Source organism: Pyxicephalus adspersus, chromosome Z, assembly GCF_032062135.1.
Source record: "Pyxicephalus adspersus chromosome Z, UCB_Pads_2.0, whole genome shotgun sequence".
Lineage (NCBI taxonomy): Eukaryota > Metazoa > Chordata > Amphibia > Anura > Pyxicephalidae > Pyxicephalus > Pyxicephalus adspersus.
The window spans coordinates 58,458,740-58,472,446 of NC_092871.1; the positions used below are offsets into that span (position 1 = coordinate 58,458,740).

Below are 13,707 nucleotides of genomic sequence, written 5' to 3' on the forward strand. Positions count from 1 at the left end.
TGTTTATTCTCCTGCTCCTGATTATTTGTGTACCAACCTTGGCTTTATCCTCACTACTCCTGATAGCTGCCTGCCCTGACTACTGGCTTAACCTGACTACTCCTGATCTCTGCCTCTCAGCAGTCACCTGCCTCGGTGTACATTGGGGGCACAACCTGGCAGTTGCCCACAGCACAACATCCTCATCTCCAGAGGCTCTGGTGAAGACCAGGCAGCTGCTTAGCCTCTGCACCCTGTGCACATCTTTACCAACTGAGCTGGTGACACAGTGGGTCCACCGTCCTCCCCTGCTGTACCCTGACAGTTGCGCTGCTGGTTGCTGCCAGATTGCAGTCCTTGGGCACACCAGAGTGCCAAATCACTAGGCAGAAGAATAAGAAGGCCTGAGTCAAGGCAGGCAGGAAGCAAGAGAGGTCAGGTCACAAGCCAGGGGTCAATAGCCAGGGATTCAGGAGACAGACACCAGTGACACAGGGGCCACTACAGACACTGGAACCCAGGAGACACTGGAAGCAACAGGAGGCACAGGTGACAAAGGAATATCCACAGACTGACAAGAACACTGGAACTCAAGACGATGGGCTGGAAACAACAGACTGGGCAACAAGGGGCTGACAAAGGAGCTGGACAGAAAAAGCACTGAATTAAACAACACGTTGCACAAATGCCAAAGGCAGTGTCTGAGCTAGCTAAATGGCCATTGATGTTTAAGAGGCTATTTTCTGATTGGCCGGTGAAACTGATAAAGTTTGCTAGCATAGGCATACCCAGAGTCAGAACTTCCTGCATGTGCAGGGGAGAGGAAGTGAGGAAGAGGTAAGTGTGACACCGGTATTATATTGTTCCATATAAATTGCCCTTTGGCATTCCTCTTTAAAGAGATATTTAAGTTTCTGGCCCATCCACCTTATTTTAGGTGGAATTTTAGGTGTTCCTGTTCAACTTGATATGTTGCCGCTCCACCTGTCACATTGTCCGTGTTAGAAAGAATTCCTCCAATCAAAGTAAGAACTCCCTCACCACAGTAGGTGCACAGACCCCGTAAATCACCACAGAGATCTTACCAAGAGTCCCCAAAGGATATACAAGAATGTCAGGTGGTTTAACTCTCTAGAATCTTCAAACTATAACTTTTGGGTGGAATGACCTTTTAGCAAGCCTATATATAGGTATAAAGTACCTACCTATGAAGCACCTACCTTTTAAGGTAAACCGACCCGTGGCCTTATTTGTCTGATAGGAATGTTTAATCTCCCAACAAATGCTGTCTCTGTAACAGGAAATTATACTGTAATAATAATATTAGAGATATGTAAGTTTTAAAAATAGCTGGACTTACCCAAGCTGTAATTAGCACCAGTCATCTGAACACATATGTTGAGAACACCAAAATATGCAGATAATCCTAATATGGAAGTCTTTGTAAAATATTTTACTAAATAAATAAATTAGGGAACAGGTAGAACCCCTGTTTTATATTGGATCTGTACCCCATCTGGGCAGATTTACTTTTTAAAACTTGTCCTAAGTGGCAGAAAAAGAAGAGAAACCCCCCAGTGAGGAGACTAGTGCAAACAAGCAAATCAATTGATAATCAACCTGTACAATGTACAATACTCTGCTCTTCTGGTCATTTTTATCTTTAAAAAGTAATTGAAAATCAGATTGGATTTGATTCATTATTTGTATACAAGATTTTACTGGTGTACTCCAACATGTCTAATGTGTTACCTTACATTTGAAGACCCCCCCAAAAAAATTGGTTGTTTATAATAGACCAGTTGTTGAATTCACTTCAGATTCTCTTCAGATCTAATTGTCTTGTCAGTATTAAAAATTTGATTTTGTGTACTCTGCCACAGACATCTACAAAAGACATTTCTACTTTTCCCCAGTCTTCCTAAAAATCTATTTTAGTTGAATTTTACATACTGCCTAGTTCCTTGTATGTTCATGTTATCCATGTCTGCATTATTTTAGCTAAACATTGCTCAGATATTTTAATGCATATTAATGTACTAGCAGGCACATTCTTATCATACTCAATATTATTTTATGATATCAATAAATTGCTATGTTTCAATGTATTTAATGCCATTAGGTCAAGCAAAGCAGAACACAGAAACACTGAACATGTAATATGCATTCTAAGGAATTTCCTCCTCTGTAGCAATAAGATGTAATAAGGGTGGTTTACTAAAGTATTTTGGGCTGTTGACTTATCACATTGGAACAGTGCATTCCCTTGGTTTAGCTAATGGGTTTTAAAGAATACCCAATCATGTGCAAAGAAATCCAAAAAAAAAAACAGAAGTTTCCTTGCATGTGTTTGGATGGTTAAGCCATTAGAGATTCACCTTGTTTACTAGGCCAAGAAAAAAACACAAAGGGAATATATGGCAAGGGGATAATTATTTGCCATATGAACAGCATATATTTCTTAACGTAAACAACTCCATTGTGTTCGGTGTCAGGAGCAAAATCAGTTCTACTTACAGTTCTCTAAATGTGCTGACAGCCATGGCCCCTATTCCCCTGGTTGTCCTGGAAGCGTATACTTGAATTAAAGTGGCCTCCACACGATGGTTGTTGGTTTTCAGATAGTTACATTCTGAGGCAACAGACAGTAGATACCACTTCCCTGCAAACTGTAGAGACACAAAAAAAGGGACTTTGAGAGCAGGGTATTAAAAGCCATAAAGCCAGTGCCATAAAAGCACAGTCTCATTGGCAAATGGAAATGTTTGTTTTCAATTACTATTTTTTAAAAACCTGATCCTTCATTCCTAATTGGATTCATACACTCAGTAACTACTAGTTGCAGGATAAAACAATGAGAGTTTTAGCAATTGGACAAAATACAAGTATGTAATAATCTGAAAGAGTTTATTTTGTGGAAAACCAATAGTTTCTGGGACTTTTTAAGCCAATATTACACCATAATAGGATAGTCAACAAACAAGAAAAAGATTTTTGCTATAATCAAACATACTTTAATAAGTAACATTAAATATCCTAAATATAAAAAATTACAAAGATAAAATCACAAATTAGATAGTCCTGAGGGTTTTCCAAAAAAGGTATACCTAGTTCTACACGTTTCACGGAAATAGTCTGCTTCTTCAGGAAAGCAAGGAAAGGATGGCTGTGAACATGCAGCGCCCCTCTTATGACTTGGAAATAGCAGACAGAACAGCAATCTAAGGATTATTTCATATAGGCATTATGGCAAATAATTATCCCCTTGCCAATGTCCAATGATTCACACATCCTGCTCACAAAGGCTCCTAATTATGTGTATTCCCTGCTCTCTCTTGTTGCTATCCCCCTGAGCACTGAACTGACAGCATTCCACGTGCATGGAGGCTCCCTTTATTGGAGTTCCCTCATTCCTATGTAGCCAGAAGGAAATAGGGAAGAGGAGCGCTGCATTATCACAACCAGATCTTGCTGTCCTGAAGAAGTGGATTATTTCCGCAAAACAGGTAGAACTGGGTATACCTTTAGGAAAACCCTCAGGAGTATCTAGTTTGTGATTTCATCTTTGTAGTTTTTTAGTTTAGGAATTGTAAAGATATTTAATAAAGTACATTTGATTATAGTTAAATAACCTTTTTCTTGTTTGTTGACGATCCAATTATGATGTAATATTGGCTTAAAAAATCCCAGACTGGTTTTCCACAAAATTGTCTCTTTCTATGTAAAAAAGGGATGTGGCTATGATTAATAAGTACAGGTTGGATATACTTGTGATATAAACCCCCCTAGCGGTAATCCTGAGTGTGATTCAGGGTGGCTTTTACCTGCAAAAAGGTCACACTCAGGGTAGCTTTTAACTAAAAAAAACCCACTTACCTTGTTCCGTCGCTGTACCCCAGCGTCCTGCTGGTCCCCGCAGGTCCTGGGGACACATGATCCTCCTCGGATCTCCAGCCGCAAAGTGTAGAGACGAGATCTACAGGGTTTCCCGGTAATGTCGGTACATGCGTTGGTGCGGGCGGGAGGATCAGCGAGAAATTCAAATAATTTTGTATTGGATTCAATACAAAAAAGCTGTATTGAGTCCAATACAAAGAAATATTCATATAATATATATATATATATATATATATATATATATATATATATAATATATATATTATATATGCTACTATACAGTTACATTACATGTTTAAATATTTTTTTAACTTTTTTTAACAGATTTTTGTGTTTTGTTATTTAAAGTTTATTATTTAAATGTAATAAATTTATTAAATATCAGTGAGTTGTGCCTAAGAATTAGTACCGCTTTTTGCATGGATATTTGGACGGAATGAGACCGCTAGGGAGGTTAAGTATAAAACTGCTTTCTTCTTAAAGTAATTCCCTTTTAGGTTCATTGATCTTCTAAAAGGGTCACTTTAAAGTTGAACTATAAAGACAAAAATATGGCAGTCATCAGTGCATCCTTTACAACCCAGCGATCTGGAACAAACGTACCTAGTCCTAGTTGGAGTTTACTCAGGGATATGTACTGTCTCTGCTCTACCATGGACAGTAAATGGTACCCCTGCAGCCTGTCACTACCCTCCCTTGCTTTCCTCTAGCCTGACTGTCTTTCCCCCTCTTCCCATTGTTCTGTCTGTTGTTTGTTAGTATAAGGTACAAAACGACTCATCCTTTCTGTTTAACACAACTTGCATTGTTGCTGCGAATGCTAAACTAGTTCTTTATGTACTTAGGCTGATGTAAGATTAATAATACTTTTTGAGACAGCTCTTGGGATGTCAAAGGGTTCTTCACACTTATTCTTCTTCCCTCCCCCAATCATTTTTTTCTTTATTTTTGATCATTGTCTATTATTCTGTTTATGTTGTTGTTTGAAAAATTAAATAAATAAAAGTGTATTAAAACAGAATAAAAAAGTGTCACAGGCTTCTCCATGCACTAAAATTTTAGGTTTCTATTTATTCCCAATTTTACAAACAGAGCAGCATTGAAGGGAAGGAAAGATGAGCATGCTCTGCTAAGTATGGGATCAATAAAGTGAACTTGTGGGTAAAAGACAGGAGGTTAGAAAAACCTTAAAGATATAGGATACATAAACCAAGTGTTTTTCTTTATGGTTGTTTATGACCATGTTGGACAATTTCCCAGTGTCAGTGTTTTCACAAGCACAGGAAGATAGAAAAATCCTCCATACAGAGAACAGAAAACAGGAACAAATGGCAGATTCTCATCTGTTTTGCTCCATCCAAAGCTCAACCTAAAAAAAATGTTTTGGCTGGACATAAGCTTTAAATATTAATTTTGGGGTTACTTTCACAGGAAACATTAAATTTAGAAGTTTGTGTGCTCACTCATCACAATCTAAAAACCAGCACACCTCTTCAAATTGTATGTACCTCGCATAATATTTAATCGGGGTGTAAGATTTAGGTACATTTGCAACTTAGTTTCTGAGCGTTGCCCAGTCCTATTCTGGACTACATAAATCTTTTTCAAAAGAACACATATGGCTCAATTCACCAGTTTACTTTACAATAATTGTTTTTTACAGTCCAGTTTGATTTATTATAGCTGCACCCTTACCTTTGTTTTACAGCTTCTAGATTCAGGAATAGGTTCAGGAATCTTACCTGGTTGATGTCAAAGTTGGCCACACTTTGTATCTTCTCAATGGGGCTTTGCGGTGGCTTCTTTCCTTGCTTCCCCCATGTCAAAGGGTTACTGAGGATCAGGAGAAGGAGGACGACCTTTGGGGGAGACATGACTGTCAGGTGTCCCTACAACAACTCCGAACAGTTTAGATGGAACAATCCAAGCAGAGAGCTGTGTTGGGGTTGTATTGACTTTAGACAATGACATTTGTGTACACTGCTTGTGTTTGCTTGGTGGTTGGGTAATCTTTATCTGTGGAGTTTGCTGGAAATGATGAGTCTGTTTTCGTTAGATTTTTTTGTCCATTGAAGTTTCATGGCGTCATCTTTTAACAAGCTATTGGGCTTTCTGTCTGCCCAGTGGCACAGGAAGTCAGAGGGATTCTAAATATATCGAGCAATGTGACACACGGTTGAGAATAAAGTATAGAACTAGAAGTGAATAAATAAAAATATTATAGAATGCTGAGCATACATGTCTAAAGTGTATTATAAATCTTTTAGCTACTTTTGGCATCATGCATTATTGCATACATTTTCCTAAGCAAGCTCTGTAATGTTTCTTACATAACAATCCTATCAGTATCCTGGTATAATGTTTTCAATCTTAAAACTCAGTGCGACAAATGCCCTCTCAGCCCGCACCCCTGCGCATAAACTTTCAAGCACGCCTTGCAACAGTCTATGCAACAGCAGGCTGAATAGGGGCCATCAAGGGGGCAAGGTTAACCACTCTGCTAACCCTTGCCAAACACACCTTCACAGGTAGACTGCCACCACGGGCTTAGATGGAAGCACGCACCGTTACCCTTGACATCCGCAGTTATGCCTCTGCTTCTTTAGTGACACCCACTGCCACTCCAGACAGGTATGTCTCAGAAATCACAATGTTTATAGTAGCATTTCGGGTAAGCAAGTTACACTATTTCTACCTAGAGCATTCAGAGATTCAGCTTACACTTTTTATAGTGTTTAATAAGTAAAAACATACAAAAACAGTGCATAAACAAATTATAGAAAAATATAGGGAATTATATATAAATATATGGAAAACTGTGAAATAACACTTAGGTAGAGTTGGTTTACCTTGGTCCAGGTTGCTGTGTAAAGTCCAAGTTATCAGCCAGAGTCACTGGGCTCCCTGCAGTGCTCCCTGCATGTGTTAGTGCCATTGTCCTTAGCAACAAGATGAAATCTGTGAGCGCTATCTCTGCTACACTTACATGGCTTTTTCTATGCCAACCACAGAGGTGGGACTAATAGGACCATCCAATTAAAGCAGGGTGGGAGCTGTCTGAAATGCTGTGCCCACATGGATTATGGACACTTCCAAAATGCCCTTAATATTAATTATTATTATATTAATTATTCAATTTTAATATTTTTTTAAATATTAAAATTTTCAAAAGTACAGGTTTTATGAACTGCCAACCCCCAGATTATTAATCACCACAAAAAAAAGGAGTTCACAGAGACCAAACTAGGCATGTCTGGGACTTATGGTTCATATGGTTTCCAGGCTTTCCTGAAGCCAAAATGCTCACCATAACGATCCAACTTCAGATCAGTCAACTACTATTTTATATAGAATGGTATATTGGAAATACAAGGATTATTAATAAATGGGATTCAGAATACATCTCAGAGTTCAATCAGGGGCAACTCTACCAGCTTTATCTGAGATTTATGACACCTGGAGACACAAAACCCCAACTTTTACAATAAGTGTCGTAAACTATAGGGTCTTGAAGGATGTTGCTTGTTAGATAAAGGAATATCTGATAAGGGGAAATTTATGACCCTGGTCTGTTAGAGAGACTATTTACAACAAAGACATTTTAAAAGAAGACAATTTATGTTTTAAGGGGGAGATCAGGGATAAGTATTTTCCACAATATCACACTTTCCCCCAATAGGAGAGAGCATAGGAGGAATCACTTGATCCCTCTGAGGGCAATTGTCCTCCACTGCCTCTGCCCGGTGATACAGGCCATCAGTTTTAGCGTGGGTAATACCTTTTTTGAGTAGGATTGTGAAGTCATACTGCTGAAAAATGAGGCTCCAAAAGAGCAACTTCCCATTGTCTCCTGCAGTACGGTTTAGCCAACTGAGTGGGTTGGGATCAGTGATGACTGTGAAGCTTTGGCCATACAAGTATGGCTGCAGCTTCTGTAGGGCCCACACAATTGCAAGGCTTGCTTTTTCAATGGTGGCTAATGCCACCTCCCTAGGAAGCAATTTCCTACTAAGGTACAAAATTGGTTTGTACTAAAAACCGGCGGGTAAAATCCGGGGCTTGAAGAACAGTAGAACTGGCAAGTGCTTACTTCAAACTTTTAAAAGCTTCCTCACACTCAGGGGTCCATTCCAGAGTTCTGGGCTTTTACTTCTGGGTTAGGTCGGTCAGGGGCTTGGCTAGGGTGCTATAATGTGGTACAAACTTTTGGTATTAACCGGCAGTTCCCAAACATGACATAACCTGTTTTTAGTTTTGGGGGAAAGCCAGGTCATTATGCTCTTAACTTTTCTTGTCTCTGGTGCAGTGGCTGGTTTGGGGTGTCCCAACGCTACGCTGGGTCCCCCGGACACCATTGAGGTGTCACCACGTGTTGCTGCTCTCCAGAAGCGATGGTAAGGCGTGGTGCACCCCAATGGGAAAGTCCAGAGATTCAGGGTCTGCAGTAAACCAGGGTGCTCCTTTACTAGAAGAATTCAGGTACAAAACAATATAGGCGAGACATTAGGCTGGCTTCTCCAGTCTCCTCCCCGGCAGAAGAAGGGTTTGATGTTGAGGAAAGGCCTGAGCTAGCTGTCCCTCTTTCTCTTCAGAAGGCGGGTACCTTGGTCCAAGGCTGGTGATCCAGGGTCTATGGCAGCGTATCCCCGTCTCAGTGTCTTCTTCTGGTCACTCAGTAGTCTGGCAGAGTCTCCTCCTCCAAGCACTGTTCCCTAACTGCAGCACACTAGGGGCTCTGACTGCTCTCCTTATATACAATTTTTGCTAAACTAGAACCTTCTAGAAGGTGGAGTGGAGTGGAGTGGAGAGGCCCAGCACAAACAGATACATTGTTTCAGCTCCCGTCTGGTATAGACTTACATTAGAACTTCAATGATACCCAATGGCAATGACACAGCAGGTTTTCCAGACAAAAACACGTTTCCAGACATAACAGAGCTAAAACCAGACATTTAAAATGTCAGGCTGTCTGCTTTTTGGTGGTAAACAAGTCTAGATTTTTCCCTCTAAAACATGGTGGTAAACAAGTCTGGATTTTTCCCTCCAAAACATGGTGGCAAACAACACCTGTTTTTTTTCCTCCAAAACAGTCTTCTTTAACCTCCTGGGCTTTTCAATGATGTCTGGATTTCTGTACCAAAAGCAGTACACTGATTTTCATGAAATGTTTTTTTTTAAACTGTAGACCTGTAACTTACAGAATTATGTCCAAACAAGGGTCTAGAAAAAATCCTGAATATATTAAAGTTTGAAACACACAATCATGTAAAAAAAATTAACTTTAATAATAATTTTAAATAAAAAACACAAAAATCAACTTAAACAAGAATGCATTAATAAATAAAAAATACTGAAAATGCAATAATTCTGTATACTGTATAGTACTATATTTTTCTAAAACACCTCCCTAGTGTAAATTTTAAAACATTCCCTCACATACCTATAGACAAAACCACATAAATATATTTTGTATTATTTTGTATTGGATTGGATACAGGACTTTGTATTGAATCCAATACAAAATATGAACCTAGGACCTAGCGCTGCGAAGGCCGGAGTGCTAACTCCTGAGCCACTGTGCTGCCCCAATGGCAAGTGTTCTAATTCTTTCCATACTTCCATGTAAAAAGCTTACATTTTTTGCATGGAAATTTATTTTAGATTGTAGGCTATAATTCTTAGGCACAACTCACCGAAATATGTCCAACATTTAATAAATTTAATAGTAAACTTTAAAAAAAATTTATAAAACATTTAAAAAAAAATGTAATGTAACTATACAGTAGCTTATATAATATATATATATTAAAATTATATATATTTTATATATAGATTTCTTTGTATTGGACTCAATATAGCTTTTTTGTATTGAATCCAATACAAAGTATTTAAATTTCCTGCCCCGCCTCCAGCCGGCACCCACACATGCACCGACGTCACCGGGAAACCCCAGAGATATCTACTTCAACCCTGCGAAAAGGCTCATCAATTACTGGAAGTGGGTGCAAGGGGGCCAAGAGCACATCTCCCTCCTTGCCAGAAAAAGTTTTGCTTTACCCGGGCCTTGGCATCACCCAAGTGACCCGCAAGGGGAATTTCATGTGCAATCTTTAACCCCCCCCCCCCCACTAGTGTTCTAATTCTGTCAGTTTTTTGATGCAAACAATGATCCAATTTTTTTTGCATAGAAATTTTTGTTTTTATTGTGGGCCTGTAATTCTTAGGATTGACTCTTGGGTATGATAATTTTATTTATTATATTATAATCACAAATTACAATATAATACATAATTATAAATAATAATTTTAAAAAATAATGAAATAATACACAACAATGTCATTTAAAATAAAATATCTTAATATAATAAAATAAAAATAAAATATTTTTATAAAAATTAAAAATGTACTTTTATTTTTATTGTATGTTGTATAGTGTTTTTTACTGTAAAACCCATTTAAAAACAGATTACATTGTAATCTGCTTTTAAATTTCCCGCCCGGCCACACATCACCACTCGCATCACCCGGAAGATGTCACATCCTCCCTGGTGATATGAGTGGGGATGTCCCCTCTGCCTCACCCCGACACTGCTGCGCTGCATCTCCAGGGAGATGCAAGCAGCAATAGAATTTACTATTGCTGCTCGCATCTGCAGTTAGATGTGAAGCACAATGCAGAAGTCCTACATTGTGCTTCGCATCTCACTGCTGATGCGAGCAGCAGTGTGGCCAGGACCCCGGGTGGTATTTAAAAGCAGATTACTCTGTAATCAGATTACTCTGTAAGATTACAACTGCAGATCAGCCTCCATGGACGATATCCGATTGTCCACTCGATCACCCTGGACACCACGTCTGTCCACATTCTCGAGTGGGGAAGACTGTCCCTCTTCTGGGGCCATCTCTGATGCATGAGGGGTCGTATCAGGCGACCTCACCTCAAGGGCTTGCTCTGCCCTTTCTCGCTCCACCAGGGCGCAGATTAGCTGCTCCTTAGTCTGCCCCTGGGTTGTTGGGATGCCATTGACCTCACATAGGTTTAACAGGTCAGCTTTTCTCATTTGTTTGTAATCCACTGGACCAGGCATGTTTGCAAAAAAAAGATAGGATAGAAAAACAAAAATGGAGTGGGAGAACTGTTGCTATATGTTCTCTAAAAAAAAAACATATGCACTGGCCTCCAAGAACTGCTTCCCCTGGGGTCACAGTCCTTCAGTACAGAGTCAATCACTTAGACCTGCAATAATGCCCTAAGTAGGAACAGATCATAGGAAACTGCTAGAAGATGTGATGTGGGGGTGGGTGATTATGGGTACAATGACGAGGGATGTCCGCAGATGCGCAAGGCTATCTCCGACTATTGTGCGTCCTCAGAAATTTACCAGCGCACTGATAAATATTACTGGTACCGAAAATACCTCAATCTGAGCACAGGACAACACCTATAAGACATATATACACTGAGATCCCACTGCTCTGCCACCAGTATGTGACGAACGCCCTCTGAGCCCGCACTCCTGCGCATAGACTTTTCGGTGCGCTCTGCAATAGTCCACGCACCAGCAGTCTGAAGAGGGGCCGTCAGGGGGCTAGGTTAACCACTCTGTTAACCCTTGCCAAGCACACCTTCACAGGTAGACTGCCACCACGTGCTTAGACGGAAGCACGCACCGTTACCTTTGACAACTGCAGTTATGCTTCTGCTTCTTTAGTGTCACACACTGCCACTCCAGACAGGGATGTCTCAGAAATCACAATATTTACAGTAGCGTTTCAGGTTAGCAAGGACACTATTTCTACTTAGAGCAATCAGAGATTCAGCTTACACTTTTTATAGTGTTAAAAAAAAAAACATTCAAAAACAGTGCATAAACAAGTTATAGAACAATATAGACTAATCTAAGAACAATAACAGAGCAATAGCAAAACTGTAGCAACAGCATAAAATAAAAGGGAAATGCTTTATATTTCTTGAACATAAACAACTGTACTTAAACTAGCTATCATTTTAGGGTCTCTATTATCCCCTGAGGAAGCCCACATGGGCGATATGCGTCGGGTTGAGACCCAACTTCTCTGTCCCTTTGATTTCTGGTACACGTTTGTAAAAACTTTGTTAAAGGATATAGTGTATTTACCTCTGTTACTCCCATTTTTTATGGTTTTTATAATTCTTGTATGTTTATTAAAAGTGATTTTTTAATTTCATACAATACCTAAAAGTTTTTCTGTGCCGCAAGTAGCCTACTGTTCTGTCCTTACATTTTCTCAGCAATTAAAATGTTTATACCATGTTTCCCCGATTTTAAGACATCCCCATTAAATAAGCCACCCCCCATTTGATCATGAATAAGACATCCCCCGATATTTGATCCTGTGTGTGTCTCCTTGATCCTGGCTGCAGCACATGTCTGCTCCTGGCTGCAGTGCAGAGTGAAACTGAAAATAACAAGCCGGCATTCTGCACCAGGAAGCAAGCTGCTGAGACCTAGGGCATATTTTGGCATTTCAAAAAATATAAGACAGTGCCTTATAATCGGGGAAACAGGGTAGTAGCGTTTCGGGTTAGCAAGTTGCAAGTTATAAATCTGCTGGTAAAAAAGTACGGATCAGATTTAAAAAATTGGAAAACTGTATGGTGATGATCTCATAAAATCTTAAATGTTTTGAAATTATATTAACTAGAGAAGTTGCCATAGGGGGTAATTGTCCAGTCCTTCCCTGGTATGGGGTGGCATCTATCATTGTCACTCTGTCACATTAGTCCCTGATGTTGCCTCTTTACAGGAATTCTCCACCATTGTTACCCATCAGTGCAATTAAATGCAGCCAATGCTGTAGTCTATGTGCATCTGGAGGAGGTTTCAGGCCTGAAACACAAAAATGGATAAAAAAAAGCATTTTAAAAATTGTCAGTTCACAATGTCAGGTTTATTGCGCTTTGACAAACCAAATGTCATCGGATGAGGCTTCAAACCTACTTTAAAGATTATGTTTTGTTTTAGGACATTCCTGCTGGTAATCTGGAAGAATTTTAAAACCAAGACGATCTATACAAGGCTGGGACAATCTCACTGAGAAAACGAAACAGTCATGGGCCACCAAATCTGATGACCTTATATTGTTTATTAACATTCTATCCACAATAGCCCCTGCTATCTGAGATGCGTATCAGAAATTGCCGGGTAATGAGCGCTTAATGTAGTCACATTTGTCAGGATTCACCTGCTGAAAATGTATTTCCAATAGTTTAATTTTAGCACCACTGGTATGACCAAGAGTATGACTCCAGTTCCATCACCTCTCCCCCTGTCAATGACAACAACGCACCTACCTGCGGTACACCTCTATGTCTATATTAGGCGCTGCTTACCCCGCCCCTCCAGAAATAGACGTCAGCAACCATAGAGGAAATCTGGGGCGGAGCGCCTTCATCGGTCATAGAGAGTGGGAGGCGAAAAGGAAGTACGATCTTGATAGTGGAGGTGACAGCAGGGCTTGGTTCGGGATAACTCAGAGTTACCGGGAACACGGTAAATAAACAAAAATATTAATGTGTTTATGATGCGTACTTGTTTACCAGTGACACGCCCCTCATTGGCTGTAATCTGACTGTGAGGAATTTTCCTCGTATCAGGTCATCGTTCATAACTACTGACCTGGTCATTCAGGCAGCAATGCTCCCAAATACCTACCAGTCAATAGGAGTCAGCCAGGAGTTCTCCCTAACAACCACTATCCAATGGGAGCACTCTGCCAATTGTTTTAACAAAGCAGCTTGTCCAATGGTATAAATATACCATTGGACAAGCTGCTTTGTTAAAACAAGTG

General features: G+C 39.8%; 2 protein-coding genes across 3 annotated transcripts in view; one reads left to right on the forward strand and one right to left on the reverse strand.

The window, feature by feature from the left end:
• Positions 1 to 5,840, reverse strand: part of C8G (complement C8 gamma chain) — a 34,451-nt gene extending 28,611 nt beyond the window's left edge. Inside the window, exons 1-3 of the mRNA XM_072431434.1 lie at positions 5,619 to 5,840; positions 2,497 to 2,648; positions 1,200 to 1,270 (exon numbers count right to left, since the gene is read on the reverse strand). Coding sequence (XP_072287535.1) covers positions 1,200 to 1,270; positions 2,497 to 2,648; positions 5,619 to 5,750 — 355 coding nt within the window. The 5' untranslated portion in view covers positions 5,751 to 5,840. The remainder of the gene's footprint in view (positions 1 to 1,199; positions 1,271 to 2,496; positions 2,649 to 5,618) is intronic.
• The window catches only part of FBXW5 (F-box and WD repeat domain containing 5), a 62,336-nt gene that overhangs the window by 32,369 nt on the left and 16,260 nt on the right, over positions 1 to 13,707 (forward strand). The window contains exon 1 of one of the 2 annotated variants that reach the window (XM_072431433.1): positions 13,280 to 13,409. The exons of the other annotated variant lie outside the window; for it this stretch is intronic. The gene's annotated coding sequence lies outside the window, so the exon portion shown is untranslated. Of the gene's footprint in view, positions 1 to 13,279; positions 13,410 to 13,707 lie in introns of those variants that run through there. 2 annotated transcript variants of the gene reach the window in all.